Source organism: Crocuta crocuta, unplaced genomic scaffold, assembly GCF_008692635.1.
Source record: "Crocuta crocuta isolate KB4526 unplaced genomic scaffold, BGI_CrCroc_1.0 scaffold158, whole genome shotgun sequence".
Taxonomy (NCBI): Eukaryota; Metazoa; Chordata; class Mammalia; order Carnivora; family Hyaenidae; genus Crocuta; species Crocuta crocuta.
In genome coordinates this window covers 1,243,911-1,260,548 of record NW_027532590.1, presented here as the reverse complement: position 1 = coordinate 1,260,548, position 16,638 = coordinate 1,243,911, and the positions used below count along the sequence as shown (strand labels likewise).

Here is a 16,638-nt window from a genome sequence, read left to right as displayed (position 1 = left end):
AAAGAAGCCTGAATCTGAATATTCAGGTTCATTTCCAAATGGAGGAGGGCCAACCACAAATACACCTTTTCCCCTTCTTTCTGAGTGTTCTTTCTTTCTTAGGAAAAATCATCTCTATTTTGCTGTCTTATCCATCTATAGGTTTACTCGCTGAAGTCTGAGACCTGAGTGCCCCCTGTCAGAACTTTGGAAGTTCTGACTTTTTGATAATTCCATGTGGCTGTCTTATAAACATCTCAAATGAACATGTTCAACCATAGATCAGTTACCTCCCCCAAACTTCCTCATCAGCTAACTATTACCACTGTTTGCCCAGTTACCCAAATGCCACTCTTGACTCCTGCCTTTTCCTCACTCCTCAAGGTCCAGTTCATATGCAAATCCTGTCTATTTCACTTCCAAATACATTTTCTTTAAAACACCTACCTCTTTCTAAATACATCCACTACTCTCCACTTCTACTGCTACCAATTTAGCCAGACCATCACCTGCTCTAGACTACAATAGTTTGTTTGGCAGTTTCTCTGCTTCGACTTCTATCCTTTCTATCTGATCTTCAAGTAAAAGTCAGAATACTACTCCTTTCATTAAAATCCTCGCAAAATCTGCTAAAAATAAACCTGATCTCTACTAATGTTTATGAGACCCTCCATGATGTGACTCCATGTTCAGCACCATTTTTCTCTCTCACTTGTTCTGCTCCGAGCACACAGTGTTCAAGAGTGTCCCTAAAGTCATACAACTTTTAAAAATTGCTGGCAACATGGATGGACCTTGAGGGTGTTATGCTTAGAGAAATAAGTCAGGCAGAGAAGGACAAATATCATATGTTTGCACGTATAGGAGGATTAGGAGGAACTTAACTAAGGACCATGGGGGAGAAGAAGGGAGGAAATGGTGGGGGAAAGGGAGAGAGGAAAACCATGAGAGACTCTTGAATGCTGAGAAACAAACTGAGGACTGATGGATGTGGGGGGGGAGGGAGGAGATGGGCATGGAGGAGGGCACTTGTGGGGATGAGCACTGGGTGTTATATGGAAACCAACTTGACAATAAACTATTTGTAAAAAATAAAAAAATAAAAAAAATAAAAATTGCTGGCAATAGACTGTATTATCACCCTCTTCTGGTCACCTAATGCCGGCACTGCAGAAATGCCACATAGTTCCACCCTCCAAGAAATGAATCACAGGAGTCTTTTTGCTTTGGGCTATTACATGTTTGATTTATTAAGGCCCTGTAGAGAGGGCAATGCAACACGAAATAACAGAGAGGAATCTTCTCAGCTCTGCAGTTCTCAAGGTGCTGGCTAAGGTACATCCTTTGAGACTTTACAGTTTTCTACCCTGAGTCTTACTTGATTGATTTCCAAGCTCCTTCGTATCCTGCAGTAGATATACTGGCACACAGCCTGGACAAAACACCAAGCAATTATCATAAATTAATGATTTATTGTTTCTTCCCCTCTGTCTGATAATCTTCTATTGGTTTCCTGAATTTAATTTCGTTTTCCTACTGTCTAGAGTTTGTCAGTAGGAGAATGGTGGACATGCCAGTGGTAAGATTTTCAGGCACCTTAAGGGTTCTTTTGTGAGGTTGACAATATAGCAGACCTGAAGGTATATGATTTAGTCATCTGTTCTCAAAGGCAAATGTGTGCCCTCACCTCTTGCCTTTCCAGCATCCCAAAACCAAAGAATCGGGATGATCTTTTCTAATAGTTTAATTCTGGTTGTTTATCCTGGATCATCAGTGTGTCCCTCCCTGAATTCTAATATACATAACTGAATATGTTCTGGGCTCAGTCGGTTAAGCATCTGACTCTTGATTATGGCTCAGGTCATGATCTCACGGTTCATGAATTCAAGTCAGACATCGGACTCCACACTGATAGTATGGAGCCTGCTTGGGACTTTCTCTCTCTGTTCTTCACATGTGCTTTTTTCTCTCTCAAAATAAATGAATAAAATTTAGAAAAATAATAGCAATATGTTCAACCTCCCATTCCTTAACTATCATGAAGCCTCAAATGATATGGTAATTTTCTCTTAAGATATCACTTTGCTAATCAATTAATTTTTTGTGGGTTGGAATTAAATCTGTTATCACATTTCCCATGGTCATTGTCTCTATGAGCTAAGAGATGTAGAGGCTTTGTATACATTTATGAATGTAATTGAACTCATGATTGAAAATTTATTCCTTCCCTGAGATCATAGTGAAATTAATGACTTAAAAAAAAATCTTTCTTATATGTTAAAAAAGTATAAAGACATCCCAAGATTTATTTCCTTAAAAAAAAAAAACGTTTTGTCTCCATTCTTTGTTTTTTTTTTTAATATTGGTTACTTTCTTCATTTCTCCTTCTTCCGCTCAGAACTTTGTGCTCTCCCAATCCTGCCTTAACCTCTGTATTCAAATGTCTTAATACTGTGCCTCATAGAAGCTGTTGCACTCTGAAATGGAGCATTTTGTTCTCTTCTTTCTAGTTGATAACTTACAGAATGAGTGAGCTTTCACTTCTGTTTAGCTCATGAAGAAAATCAATGAGTAAACTGGCAATTTCCTTTACAAATTGACTGTAGGATTTCAACTATTACTCAGAGCCCTTGAAACATTTATACATACACAAATAAGCACTGAGACTTATTAATTTAATCTTATAAGCAGACTTCTAATTTTCATCTGAACACTATTTTACAAAGCACTGGTTGATATGGACCATTTTGAAAATTCAATTAACTGTCAATAAAAGTAGACTTTACTTCAAAAGACAACCATTAAACTTTATCTAAGCAGAGTGAGCATTGTTAAATGTCAAGTTCTTCCTATATGAAGTAACGTTTTAGTGATAAAATGTCCTGCCATCAGCTTTTATTTATTTAGGCATTTTAGTCTAATAAATTGAATCATACAATGTGATTCGGTAAGAGTCAAGGAAGCCGTGACAGTAGATTTATAATTTGCTTGGCATTGGAGGTAGATAGCATCAAATGCACAAGAAAAGTTACTATAATTCTATTACATCTATATCATCATAATGAAAATGATAGTGAAGCTTGTTGGAAGCTAGACAGGATTCCTTAATTTAGATACTAGAAATTTTTCTTAGAAGTCATTTAGGAGAGGAAAATAATTTTCTATTGCTATTTTGTTAAATGGATTAAAAGAGCTTCCTATGTTTTATTTCAGCATATGTTGTAAAAGGAAATATTGGGTTGTTCTACCACCTTCAGAGAGAGAACAGTTTATTTTAATTCTGGATGCTCAGCATGGACTAAAATCATATTAGATAAGCTTTCCTTTATATTAGCCTATGGCAACTTAAAACCCAGAAGAGAAAAAAACCCACAAAAATAATAAATGCTACCTACGGCACTATGGGCACCCTCATATAATACTTGTGGGAGTGACTGCTGTAAATATTTCTGGAGACACATTTGGCAATACATACAGCTATCAGTACAGTGATTCCAGTTCTAAGAATTTATACTAAAGGAAAGTGCAAAATATATGTAAAACTACATATATATGGATATACAGTTATGTATATATATACACACCACACACACATATATATTCAGGAATATAACGTTCATCATATAAATGTTCATTATTGCATCAGCGCTTATAGTAAGTATATTACTATAGCACATCCATACAAAGGAGTACTGGGCCACCATGTAAAGTTACTATATAGGTTTAACTTACACACATGTTTTATAGATCCCTAAATGTTTAAAAATCTATAGAAAATTCCATAATATATGAGTGTTATTGATATTTAAATAACTGGGAATCATGACACAACTGTGAAGACAAGATAGCATTGGTTTACAGAAATTTTTCTCCATCTATTTCTGTGCTTTACAATTTTTTTTGCCTCAGTTATACATTACTTTAAAAACTAATAATGAATACTACATGTTATTGAAAAGGAAATGACAAAAGCATGGCAACTATATGTATCTGAATTTTCTAATGTAAAACTATGTTTATATCTATAAATATTTGTCGAAATGTATGTATAGGTCCATTTAGCAGACTTACCTTTGGTAAGGATGCTCGTGATCCTGAACTCTGTGTGGTCATAGTCAGCACAGTAGTTATTCCCAAGGCTACCCTGGCTGGAGCAGCATCCATATTGATCCAGAAAGAAACCCAGGATAGAATCACGATCAGGAGACTGGGAATGTACATCTGGATCAGATAGTATCCCATTTGTCGTTCAAGATGGAATCGCACTTCTATGCATGTAAATTTGCCTGGTTGGTTGTAAAATAAATGCAGCAGTTGGTAAAAATAGGTCTTTTATGGTATCAAATGTCACATTTGTTTTTCATATTTTGTCCTAAAATTTTCCATGACAGTGAGAAGGGATACTAAGTCATATATGCAAATTAGTTTCTGAGAAATAGTTTTCTTCTTTTTCTGTGAGCATCTGAAAGCAACATGAGGGTATACTTTCCAGGCAATAGTTTGTAATCTTATTACTTCACATTTAATTAGCACTTCCTACTTGAAAGTATTCAAACATCTATTATTTTACTTGATTCTAGCAATTGTTTCTGAGACAGACAAAAAAATATTTGATTGTGTCTGGTACTTTTTGGTACTTATTTGGAGCTAGGTGCTATTTGGTCCAGGGCCTTTACATTTACTTTAAGGTAAGTGCTGGGGCACCTTGGTGGCACAGTTGGTTAAGCAGCTGACTTTGGCTCAGGTGATGATCTCACAGTTCGTGAGTTTGAGTCCCACAACAGGCTTTGTGCCGACCTCTTGGAGCCTGGAGCCTACTTTGGATTCTGTGTCTCCCTCTCTCTCTGTCCCATTCTGTGTCTCTCCCTCTCTCCCCCACTCATGCTGTGTGTCTGTCTCTCTCAAAAATAAATAAAACGTAAAAAAAAAAAGTAAGTGCTAAAGGATAAATTCAATTGAAGATGAATATTTCCTTTAATGTAATTTATGTAAATTATGCATTAATGGAAACTATTAATGCAAAACTGAGCAAAACATGTTATTGTCCATCGCTAAGTTTGAACATAATTTAAAAACAAACTAAAGTAACCTGATATATTTTTGTTCTATATATTTATGACCCGTGTCTCTATTATGGTAAGTAATTAATAGAGGAATAATTTATGTCTTAGTTAACTATTTTGTTGTTAGTTCTGCTTATTCTCAGGCTATAGTCCTTACCACTATTACCGTGTTATCTCTCCTTAAAATAACTGTTTATCTGAATAACCAAATTCTTGGTTTTATTAAGGTCAGTGAGTTAACATGCTGATCTTTTTTTAAGTGACATTCTCTGATCCAGCTGTGAATGAGAATCAAGGAGCACATTCCAAGAAAAGTACTAGTGTGTTCTTAGAGAAGTTTAGGTGCAAAATTTCTAGAGTTGTGCCTTGCCCCAGGTGCTTCCATGATGCATGGGACAGCCTCTAGATGAAGGGATGGGATTTCAGAGCTTAAAATTCCTAAGAAAGTTTCAGAAACTCTGGGAAAGTTAGATTCCACTCTTAAGTGTTTAGTGATCAGAAACATACATGCAAGATATCTTTGATCCTTTTATCAATTTATCATCTTCCTACAGAATGCCTAGAAATTCTTGAACTTAACAAAAATAACTTTGTATTTTTAAGGTTATTTTAAAATATAAAATAATGAAATAATGAAATGAAATACGGTAAGAATAACGGAAACATTTTCATGTTATTACTATTAACAATCCAAGTAATCTCATGACACAATTGATAATAAATACTGACATTTGGGTATTTTGAATGCATTCTCTAAGATCCATGTAATTCTCAAAGATTTTTCTTTCATTGTGCCTTATAAAGAGTGATTTTGTAACTCTCACTAGGAAGAAAAATAATGGTATTTATGTATATATGTGTATGTGTGCTTCTAGAGAAAAAAATGAACACGTTATACAAATTCTGAAAGGGGCACCTGGGTGGCTCAGCAGGTTGAGCGTTGGTCTTTGGCTCAGGTCATGATCTTGCAGTTTGTGAGTTTGAGCCCTGTGTTGGGCTCTGTGCTGACAGCTCAGAGCCTGGAGCCTGCTTCAGATTCTGTGTCTCCCTCTCTCTGCCTCTCCCCTGCTCTCGCTCTGTCTCTCTCTCTCTCAAAAGTAAATAAACATTTTTTAAAAATAAATTAAAAAACCAACAAATTCTGACATGGTAGTGCTAGTAAAACAAGACTGGAGCTTCTTTAAGCATATTTATATTTTGACAGTAATTTTATTTTATTATGAGTTGTTTAATTACTTTACTTTTCAGAGTTAAATTTTATTTCCTGTAAGTGATTCAAAATGTATTTTGATTCATTGATTCATTTTCTAGTTACAAAGAAAAAAAATGCATTCTAATCTCAACTTTCCTTCAAAAGAACTAGAGACATTTAAAGAATTATTATAATTCAATGATAAAAAGACAAGTAATCCAATATAAAAATGGGCACAAGGTTGACTATTTTATGAGAGTTGAGCTTTTTATTTGGGTTATCTGTAATTTGCAATTGAAAGTGTCCTGGCTGAGATGGATCAAGTGAAAAAGAGAATCAAGTTATTAAAATTGGGTGTGAAAGAGAACATTGCTACTTGGAGAAACAAAGGGTTATAAAAAATACTATGAATAACTGTATACCAATGAGTGGAATGTCTTAGGTAAAACGTACAAATGTATAGAATGACACATATTACTGAAACTGACTCAAGAGGAAATAGATACCTGAATAGACCTATAAAAAGTAAAGATCTTGAATCAGGCATTGTAAAACTTCACACAAGGGAAAACTGAAGACCAGGAAACTTCACTGGTGAATTCTGTTAACCATTTAAAGACAAATTAATAACAATCCTGCATAAACCCTTGCAGGAAATAGATGGCAGGGAATACTTGTTAATTCATTGAGTGAGCTGAGTATTACCCTGATAGAAAAACCAGATAAAGACATCACAGGAAGACAATGCATATAGCCAATATCTCTTATGACTATAAATACAAGAAAACCAGAAAAATACTAGCAAACTGAATCTAGCAACATATGAAAAGAGCTATACACTGTAATAAATTAGAATTTATCATGGAATGCAAGATAGTTTGGCTTAGCCCTAAAGTGAATATAATACACTATATTTTAGAACAAAACCCAAAACTATATGGTCGTCTCAATAGAAGTAAAATTTTGTCAAAAATCCAACCGTCTTTCATAACAAACACACTTAAACTAGATACAGAAGGAAATTTCCTCAACCTGATAAAAGGTGTCTATGAAAAACTTATAGTTAATACCATGCTTAATCGTGAACACCTGACTGCTTTCCTACCAGATTCTGGAACAAGGCCAGAGTCCCTTCTCTTGCCACATCTATTAAACTTTGTAGTGAGAGGCTCTAGCCATGATAATTAGGCCAACAATTAAGTAAAAAGCATTTAGATTGAAAAGGAAGTAGTAAAACTATCTCTATAAGTAGAAGACATTACCTTGCCTATGGAAAATCATAGGGAATTCACTAAAATTCTAGTTGAACTTCTGAGTTCAGCAAAGCTAGAAGATATACTATCAGCAGACAAAAATCAGTTGTGCTTCTCTACACTAGCAATAAAGATTAAAATATCAAATTAAAAAAACAATTTCATTTATAATGGAACCACATAAAAACAATAAATAAATGTAATGAAATAAGTGCAAGGCTTCTACACTAAAAAAATACAAAACATAGTTGAACAAAATTTTAAAAAATTGGAACAAATGGCAAGTCATTCTGTAGTCATTAATTAAAACATTAAATATGACTAGATCAAAATACTTCCATATTTTTCTACGAATTCATTGCAATCTCTCTCAAGATATCAACTAGCTTTTATGCAGAAATTTACAAGCTGATCGTAAAATTATTACGGAAATGCAAGGGACCTAGAATAACCAATACAGCCTTCAAGGGGAATAAGAACAAGTTTGGAGGACTCACATTTTCCCATTTCAAGACTTACTACAAATCTACAATAACTGCAAAACATGGTCATGTCATAAATTTAGATATGCAGATCAATGGAACAGAACTGGAAGTCCAGAAATATCATTTATGGTCAACTGACTTTCAACAAAGGACTAAGGCTATTCTGTAGTGAAATATCAGTCTTTTCAATAGATGTGCAGGGAGAACTTTGTGTTCACATGCAAAAGAATGAACATCTACCTCATCTCATGCTATTCAAAATGGATCATAGACCTATGTGCAAATGCTAAAACTACAAAATTCTTAGAAAAAGGCATAGGGGTAAATCTCTACGACCTTGGGGGTAAGCAATAATCTTTTTAATATGATACCAAAATCACAAGTAATAAAAGGAAAAAGGTTATAAATTTGGCTTCCTCAAAATTAAAAGGTTTTGTGCTTAAAGCTGACACAATTAAGAAAGTGAGAAGACAACCTACCACAGCGGAAAAAGCATATGTAAATAAGTACCAAAATACCTCATTTAGAAATAACTAAATGAGGAAATGGGTAAGAAAGTCAAATAAACATCTTTTTCCAAAGAAGATATGCAAGTATGATTAAACACATGAAAAGGGGACCCCGGATGGCTCAGTCCATTGACTTCAGCTCAGGTTACAATCTCATGTTTCCTGAGTCCAAGCCCCACGTAGGGTTCTGAGATGATAGCACAGAGCCTGCTTTGGATCCTCTGTCTCCCTCTCTGCCCACACTCTCTCTCCCAAAAATTAATAAACATTTAAAAAACAAAAGCGCATGCAAAGATACTCATCATTGCTCATTAAAGTAATGTAAATCAAAGCCACAAGAAGATATTGCTTCATCCACTAAAATGGCTATAATAAAAGAGATGAACAGTAAGAAGGGTTGGTTAGGATGCGGAGAAACTAGAATCTTTATTTGTTGCTGCAAGGATTGTAAAATGGTGTGAATACTTTGAAAAATAGATGGGCAGTTTTTAAAATGTTAAAAATAAATTTACCATATGATCCAGCTTTCCACTCCTGGTTATATACTCAAAAGATTGATATGGATCCACCCCAAAATATGAATATGGCCCATATTCAAAATATGAATATGAATAGAGTTCATAAGTGGCCCATAGTGGGAAATATTCCAAATGTCTATCAACTGGTGAATGAATTTTAAAAAATGAGAGATATCTATACAATAGAGCACTATTTGGGAATAAAAAGGAATGAATATGGAAATATGCTACCACGGGGATGAATCTCAAAAAGATTCTTCTAAGCTAAAGAAGACTATGACAAAGAGCACATATGATTCCATTTACATAACACATCCAGAAAATATAAAGCTATAGAGGCAGAAAGCTGACTAATGATTGCCTAAGGCTGCTGGATGGAAGGACTGCTAATGGATATGAGGTTTATTTTTTTTAGGTGATAAAATGTTCTAATATTACAGTGATCGTTGCACACCCCTGTAAATATACTAAAAATCATTGAGCTGTGTTCCTTAAACAAGTGAACTTTATTGTACCTAAATTCTATCTCAAAAGAGTTGTATTTTTTAATGTTTATTTATTTATTTAGAGAGAGGAGAGAGAATGTGAAAGTGCGGGTGGGGGTGCGGCAAAGAAAGGGGAGAGAGAGAACCCCAAGCAGACTCCATGCTGTCAGTGCAGAGCCCCTGGGGCTCTGTCTCATGAACAGTGAGATCATTATCTGATCTGAAATCAGGAGTTGGGTGCTTAACCAACCGAAAGCCACCCAGAAGCCCCTCAATAGAGTTGTTTAAAAAAAATTTCTTTGTTACAAGATGAACAAGGTCTGAGGATCTAGATAACATGGCGACTAGAGTTGGTAACAGTGTACTGTATAATTGCAACTTGCTAAGAGAATAGAACGTAAATATTTTCACATACACAAAGGTGAGTATGTGAAGTGATGGATGTGTTAACTAACTTAATAGGGGGAATCCTTTCACCGTGTATACAGACATTAAAGCATCACGTTGTTCGCTGATTCTCCTATTATTTTATGTCAATTATGTCTCCACACAACTGGAGGGGAAAAAAGCCTGCTTGCCGATGCAGAGCTAAAGGGGTAGATCTGCCCCTTTAAGGGGGAAGGTTGTAATATTCTCACATGTACAGACAAATTCTCCATGTTCAAACTCACTTTTTATTTATTTTTCTCAACAAATACTTGTTGAGTTTCTACATACTTTAGCAGACTCCAGAAACACAGAAATTGACCATATATAATCCTTGGCTTTAAAAACTTTTTGTAGTAAAGGAAACAATACATAAGTGAGCATATAAATTAAAGACAAAATTTTAGGCAGTGAAAGCAGTAAGTGGAAGGGGGAATTTGAGCATTTAACATATGCTTGTTATGGAGTCATTTGAGCGGTCCTGAAGTATGTGAGAGTATTCAGTTTGGGACAATTTGGGGAAAGAGTGTGTAGAAGAATGTATGTATAGAAGAATAAATGTATGCAGAGAAGACCATGTACAGAAAGAAAAGCAAATACAAAGGCCCCAAAGCAGGAATCAGTGGGTGTACGTAAGAAAAGAAGCCACTGTGGCCAAATTATAGAGGACGGGGGAGAGGTAGAAGAGGGTCTGGAGAGAAACCAAGTTTGTGGCACTTTGTTACAGCAGCCCTAAGAAGCTAGTCTGCCTGCTGGGAGCCGCACTGGCCTCTCTGATGGCAGTCACAGCAAGGAAATGGCAGTGTTTGCACAGCTCCTGTTGTGAGAAATGAAAACTGGTATCTCCTTCTGCTACTACTGGCTCATGTTGGAAATAAGCCTGCTGGTATTGACCAGGCCTCACAATATTCCATATCAGACCCATATTCCGAACACAGATACCACATAAGGAAAAGCATATTCCTGCCTTTACAAAAGAGATTTTAGATGAGAGCTCTGTGGGTGATTGTCAAAAGCCTCTTCCTATCGGCCTTGCATATCAAAGACAATTGAGCCTGGCCCCAAGACAAAGAGTCTAATTTAGAGTTTAGGAACAAACAGGGGTAGAACTTAACACTTACAGCTTCTTCTAACTGGTGATGTATGGCAGTCCCTTCCCCAAGGCATACCTTCTGCAAACATCTTCCCTTACAAGTGGCTGGGATGAGGATAGAAAAGAGTAGCTAACACATAACCCAAAAGCAAAAGGCTAACACATTTAGGGCCCCCGTGGTGTTCACACATTCAGCATCAAATAGGTTTCCACAAACTAACCAGTTCAAAAACATTCATCCTCTTGAGAGCCAAACAGAATAATTCCTAGCCTAACTATTTACGACTTAACATATATGTGTCATCCTATTTTTCATTAAGAACATCCTGTTATTTCCTTAGTTGTAAAATTCAACCTCACTATGATTGAGGTAATTCACAAAAGGCTTCCCATTGTAAAAATTCCTTTTTCTGATCTCATGTTGTTCTCGAATCTTTAAATAAAGACACCAAAACTGACAGGGCAGAGATGCCTGCCTGGAGATCAGACAGAATCTCAGGGCTCTCTCACTCTCTCTTGCCGACACCGTCCATCCTTCAGGGACCCCTGGACCTGTCGAAGCCGGCCTCCGACATCCTCCAACTTTAACTCTAGATGCTTCTTAGCATCTCTCTGAAATCTGCTTATCACTGTAACTGCCCCTGGAGAGTTGATCAAGGACACTGGTATTGACCTGCTTGCTCTTTATCTGTGTGTTGAGATGTCAACCTTGAACTCCCCATTAAATTAAATATCATCCTCATCTTTGGTTTAAGAAAATAGCAGCGACTTTTTCACCAGGTACTGTGAATTGATTAAAGAGATAAAAGAGATTAAAGACCTTGTAGAGTGAAAGGTCAGGTCATAGTACCGGCAAATGATGACCCAAAGAGGAATCACAGTTACTGTAAGGAAATAATAAGAGCAGCAGCTGATGCCAGTGGGAGGCTATGGACTAACTACACTGAAGTGATGACTCATTTGTGGGTGGTTTAACAGAATTTGTAGGAAGAGTTTAGGCAGCAAGAATAAATATTATGAGAATAGTCCGGGCTGATTGAGAGAAGAGAACAGATCTCATGAATGTGCAAATATCACAGTAAGTCTGTCATTCCTTGGTGTTAAAAACAATATCTTGGGGCACCTGGGTGGCTCAGTCAGTTGAGGATCCAACTTCAGCTCAGGTCATGATGTGCTTCATGAGTTCCAGCCCTGTGTCGGCTCTGTGCTGACAGCTCAGAGCCTGGAGCCTGCTTCAGATTTTGTGTCTCTGTCTCTGTCTATCCCTCTCTCTGCCCCTCTCCCCCCCATGCTTTCTCTCAAAAATAAACATTTTAAAAAATTTATGTTAAAGAAAAGACAGTATCTTATATGTATCCTCAAAAGCAAAACGCTACTGTGTCAGTGTGAGTAGTGGGTGCTTAAGTAACAGTAACTTGAAATACATGAAACTGTAGCCAAAAGAGAAATTTAGGCAAATGAAGCCTTAAAAAATATTCTTTCATTTTGTCATCAAAAACACAATGTATATTGTCCAAAAAGAGCTACAGAGTACATTTTATTGCTCACATAGAAATTAAAGGAACTTTTTTTTAAATATCATTTATACGTAACTATGAGCTTTTTGCAAAAGAAAAAATAAGTATAACTGAATACCAAACATTTCTTTGATCCTATACAAATCACTTATGTAACAACATGCATTGAGTTGAAACATTCATCAATTTCATATGCGTTTGCTTTCTGCTGTGACCATGAAACGCACTGAGCTATAAATAGTTAAAATAATTAATATACCACTATAATTAAGAAATACCGAGCATCATAAAACCAGAAGTCACAAGCATAACAAAGAGTGCTTAAGCCCTACCTGTGTTGTAATGTTTAGTGCAGTATCGTAAATCTTTCTCTTCTTTCAGCAGGAACTGGGGCAAAGTGAGTCCTTCGGCCACTTGTACAGGTGCCTCATCTTGCCATTCAAAAATGAGATCGTTCATAGTGTATCCAACTAGGTGAAACATAATAAACATATTCATAGCATAAAGGGGCAAAGAAATAAAATTTAAAAAAAAAATCTTTTACATTTCACATGGAGTGGGAAGACCAGAGGGATCAATAGACGGGGCAGAGCCATCTGACCAAAGTCTGTTGAAGTCTATTTTCATAGAATATTCATCAAATAATGCAAGAAAACATAGTAGGTTAATAAAAAGCATGACATGGCTTATAGAAACTTCAAAGGACATGCATACACATTGTTTCCTTGGAAACAATGGGCAGTTACCGAATGAATTAGTTCAACAGTTCATTTTGGTTCCACTCCATTAGATACCCCCTTACCTCTCAAATTCCTCAGGACTCTTGCAACAAAAACCAAAAGTGTTACTGATTAGGAAAATGCCTAAACTATAATATCTGTGGGGGAAAATATCAAGGCTTCTACCTTTCTTTCTTACTTTTTTTTCCTTCTTTCTTTCTCTTTTTCTTTCTTTCTTTCTCTCCCTCTCTCTCTCCCTTTCTCTCTCTCTCTCTTTCTTTTAAAGTTTATTAGTTCATTTATTTAGTTTGAGAAAGAGCAAGTTAGAGGGAACACGAAATGACTAGGGACAGAGAGAAAGGGAGAAAGAGAATTACAGGCAGGCTCTGAACATTGTCAGTGCAGAGCCCGATGTGGGGCTTGAACTCATGAACCATGAGATCATGACCTGAGCCAAGATCAAGAGTTGGACGCTCAACGGACTGAGGCACCCAGGTGCCACAGCCTTATATCTTTCTTGTTTTAATCATTAACTGTTTTAGTTGATGGCATTCGCTTCTACATTCCAAACCCCAAAATGAACAAAATGATATTTTAAATAGAAATACCAGTTCTTCAGAGAACATCAGAGTACAAAGAAAATCTATGTGGAAGCGTTTGTGGGGGAGGAAACTCTTGCACATACTCTCAGTGAATTCAGGACAGAATTAACTAATACATTTTGTAATAAGTCAGCATCTTTTAGTAAATGAAAAATTCATATTTATATAGGAGTGGTATCTAAGAAAAGAAGGATTTTATCTCCCCCCACCCCGGAATGAGAAGCTGTTGAGTTGTACACTTAAAGACAAAAAGGGAATGGAGCTTATGTAGGAAGACTACTACCGTGGAGGTAGAGAGAGGACATAGGATCTGGCTTCTGAACTAAGTCAAGTGGGCAGATAAATGAAGCAGAAGCTCTAGATCCATGAAGCAGCAAGCAAGGGAAACTGTCCCAAACAAGTTATCCTGGAAATGAGCTAGTGTTGTAGGGAATAAGTTGTTGAGTGATTAAGAACAGTTGGCATGATTTGGCTGGACAGAGCAACATGTATGGAGGGGAACTGATCACTTTCCCATCTCCCACCGTACCTGGAAAAGAACCTTTCAGAAGGAGCAGAATCTGGAGTCAGAGGCTCATCTGCACCCACCTGAGCCTTGGGCGTATCCAGCAGAATCTATTCCACTGGTGGTGGGGATAGTAGTAGTGAGAGCATCAGTGATTCGAGACAGGATGTCTCTAGACTTTCCAGGGGTCTGATGTTGAAGTTCTAGCACAGTATCATCAGTGCGATGGCTCCTTATGGAGCAAGAACTATTTGGTAGATGTTGTAAAGTCACCTGGAGTGAAGGGGCATGTCTGAATTCTGGTTTCAGGACAGATATGGGACCCTCCAGGGCTATGCCTGAGAATGTTAAGGACAACAGGATTGGCTAATGAGATCAGGGCGGTAAGGTGAATTGCCTTGTATCATAGTAAACTCTCAAGAAGAAAAACTCTATTCAGGGAACAGAGACATTAACCCTAATTTCAGCCAACAATCTTCAATGGTAGCTGCAGTGAAACATGGAAACAAATGGTTCAATGCAACCGAAAGTCCAAGTATTTACTGAGTACCGACTGGGTGTCAGACACCCTGCTAGGCTGAAGGAATGGTGAGGTGTTGCACAGGGTAGAACATAAATGGCACGGGAAAAGCAGAGTGCCAAGTACATTCAGAAGGGGGATCTATGATATCCACGTAGGCCTCATTTCATTTGGACCTTGAAAAAAAGAAGTGGCTTCATACAAAGAATGTGAAAAAAGGTAAGGCACTCAGGCACTGAGAACAGTATAATTAGTTGCGAGAAACTGCCAACTCCCAGGGTGTATAATAGAAATAGAAATATAGCTTCGTTTGTCTAGAGCCAGTTTGCATGAAGGCAATGTGGAATGAAAAGATAAATTAATGTAAGATTGTGTGAATTTTAACTTCCAGGTTGAAAGCTTTGATTTTTAAAATTCCCTGTGGGCAATGACGAACAATTAGAATCTTTTGGGCAGAGGAGTGACGTGACAGAAATTAGGCTGTAGGAACATTAGCGAGATCCATTTATGAGTTTCTCAAGGCCCAAACTTCTTTCATAATCTTGAGAAGACATTTGCCTTTTTCATTGTGTTGACATTTGCTGAGATGGTGAAGAAACAATGGAGGGTAAAACTTCTAGTGCTTTCGCATAATTAAAGACAATGGCAACAAACTGCATGTGTGTTTATTGTATTCTTAATGCGATGCCCTGTAGTGCAGGACTAACAATGCCAGTTTTAAAGTGTCTACGATCGGGGTGCCTGGGTGGTTTAGTCGTTTAAGCGTCTGACTTTGGCTTAGGTCATGATCTTGCGGTTCGTGGGTTCGAGCCCCGCGTTGGCTCTGTGCTGACTGCCAGCTCAGAGCCTGGAGCCTGTTTCAGTCTGTGACTCCCTCTCTCTGACCCTCCCCTGCTCACGCTGTCTTTCTCTCTCTCCTAGAAATAAATAAAACATTAAAAAAAAATAATAAAGTGTCTATGATCCTTGATGAAGCAGTACCAATTATCATTTTATGATATTTTGACTCTTCTGGAAAACCTTTTAATATTCTGTGTGTTAAAATGTTAAGTACATATAAAGTACTTCAGCTACATACTGTTTTATAATGGTTCTTTTTTTTCTTTTAATATTTTTTTTTTATTTATTTCTAGGAGAGAGACAGAGATAGCGTGAGCAGGGGAGGGTCAGAGAGAGAGGGAGCCACAGACTGAAACAGGCTCCAGGCTCTGAGCTGGCAGTCAGCACAGAGCCCGACGCGGGGCTCGAACCCACGAACCGCGAGATCATGACCTAAGCGAAAGTCGGACGCTTAACCGACTAAGCCACCCAGGCGCCCCTTATAATGGTTCTTTTAAGGAAGGGCACTGGAGTGACTGATTGGCAAGTTAAACCAGTAATGTGTGTGTGTGTGTGTGTGTGTGTGTGTGTGTGTGTGTGTGTGTGTGTGTAAAACATCATTTTTACCTAAAAAAAAATTCTGGTAAACTATAATTATTATTTACGGCAAACCATTTTTTTTCAAAAATAAAGGGAATGAGTCTATCATACTGTGGGAAATAACTGAGAGTATTTGTAATCAATGATAGATTCTGAACTTTCAAGTCAAAATTGGAATTTTGGAACAATTGGTTACCTGATATATAAAGATTTTTTGATGAACTTAATGGTGATATTAACAAAAGTGAACTTTTTATACTGTATAGTGACATGCATCAGTGTTTGGAAGATCTAAATAACTCTTCAAACTAACATTTTCCAAATGACTGACAGATGATGTTAAAAATTATGCA

The 16,638-nt window shown here is 36.9% G+C and overlaps 1 protein-coding gene across 2 annotated transcripts in view; it reads right to left on the bottom strand.

Annotated features, from left to right (window-relative positions):
- Positions 1–16,638, bottom strand: part of GLRA3 (glycine receptor alpha 3) — a 180,672-nt gene that overhangs the window by 29,093 nt on the left and 134,941 nt on the right. For both annotated transcript variants that reach the window (XM_077779663.1, XM_077779664.1), the window contains exons 6-7: positions 12,853–12,990; positions 4,051–4,265 (exon numbers count right to left, since the gene is read on the bottom strand). In XM_077779663.1, the coding sequence (XP_077635789.1) occupies positions 4,051–4,265; positions 12,853–12,990 (353 nt within the window). The remainder of the gene's footprint in view (positions 1–4,050; positions 4,266–12,852; positions 12,991–16,638) is intronic.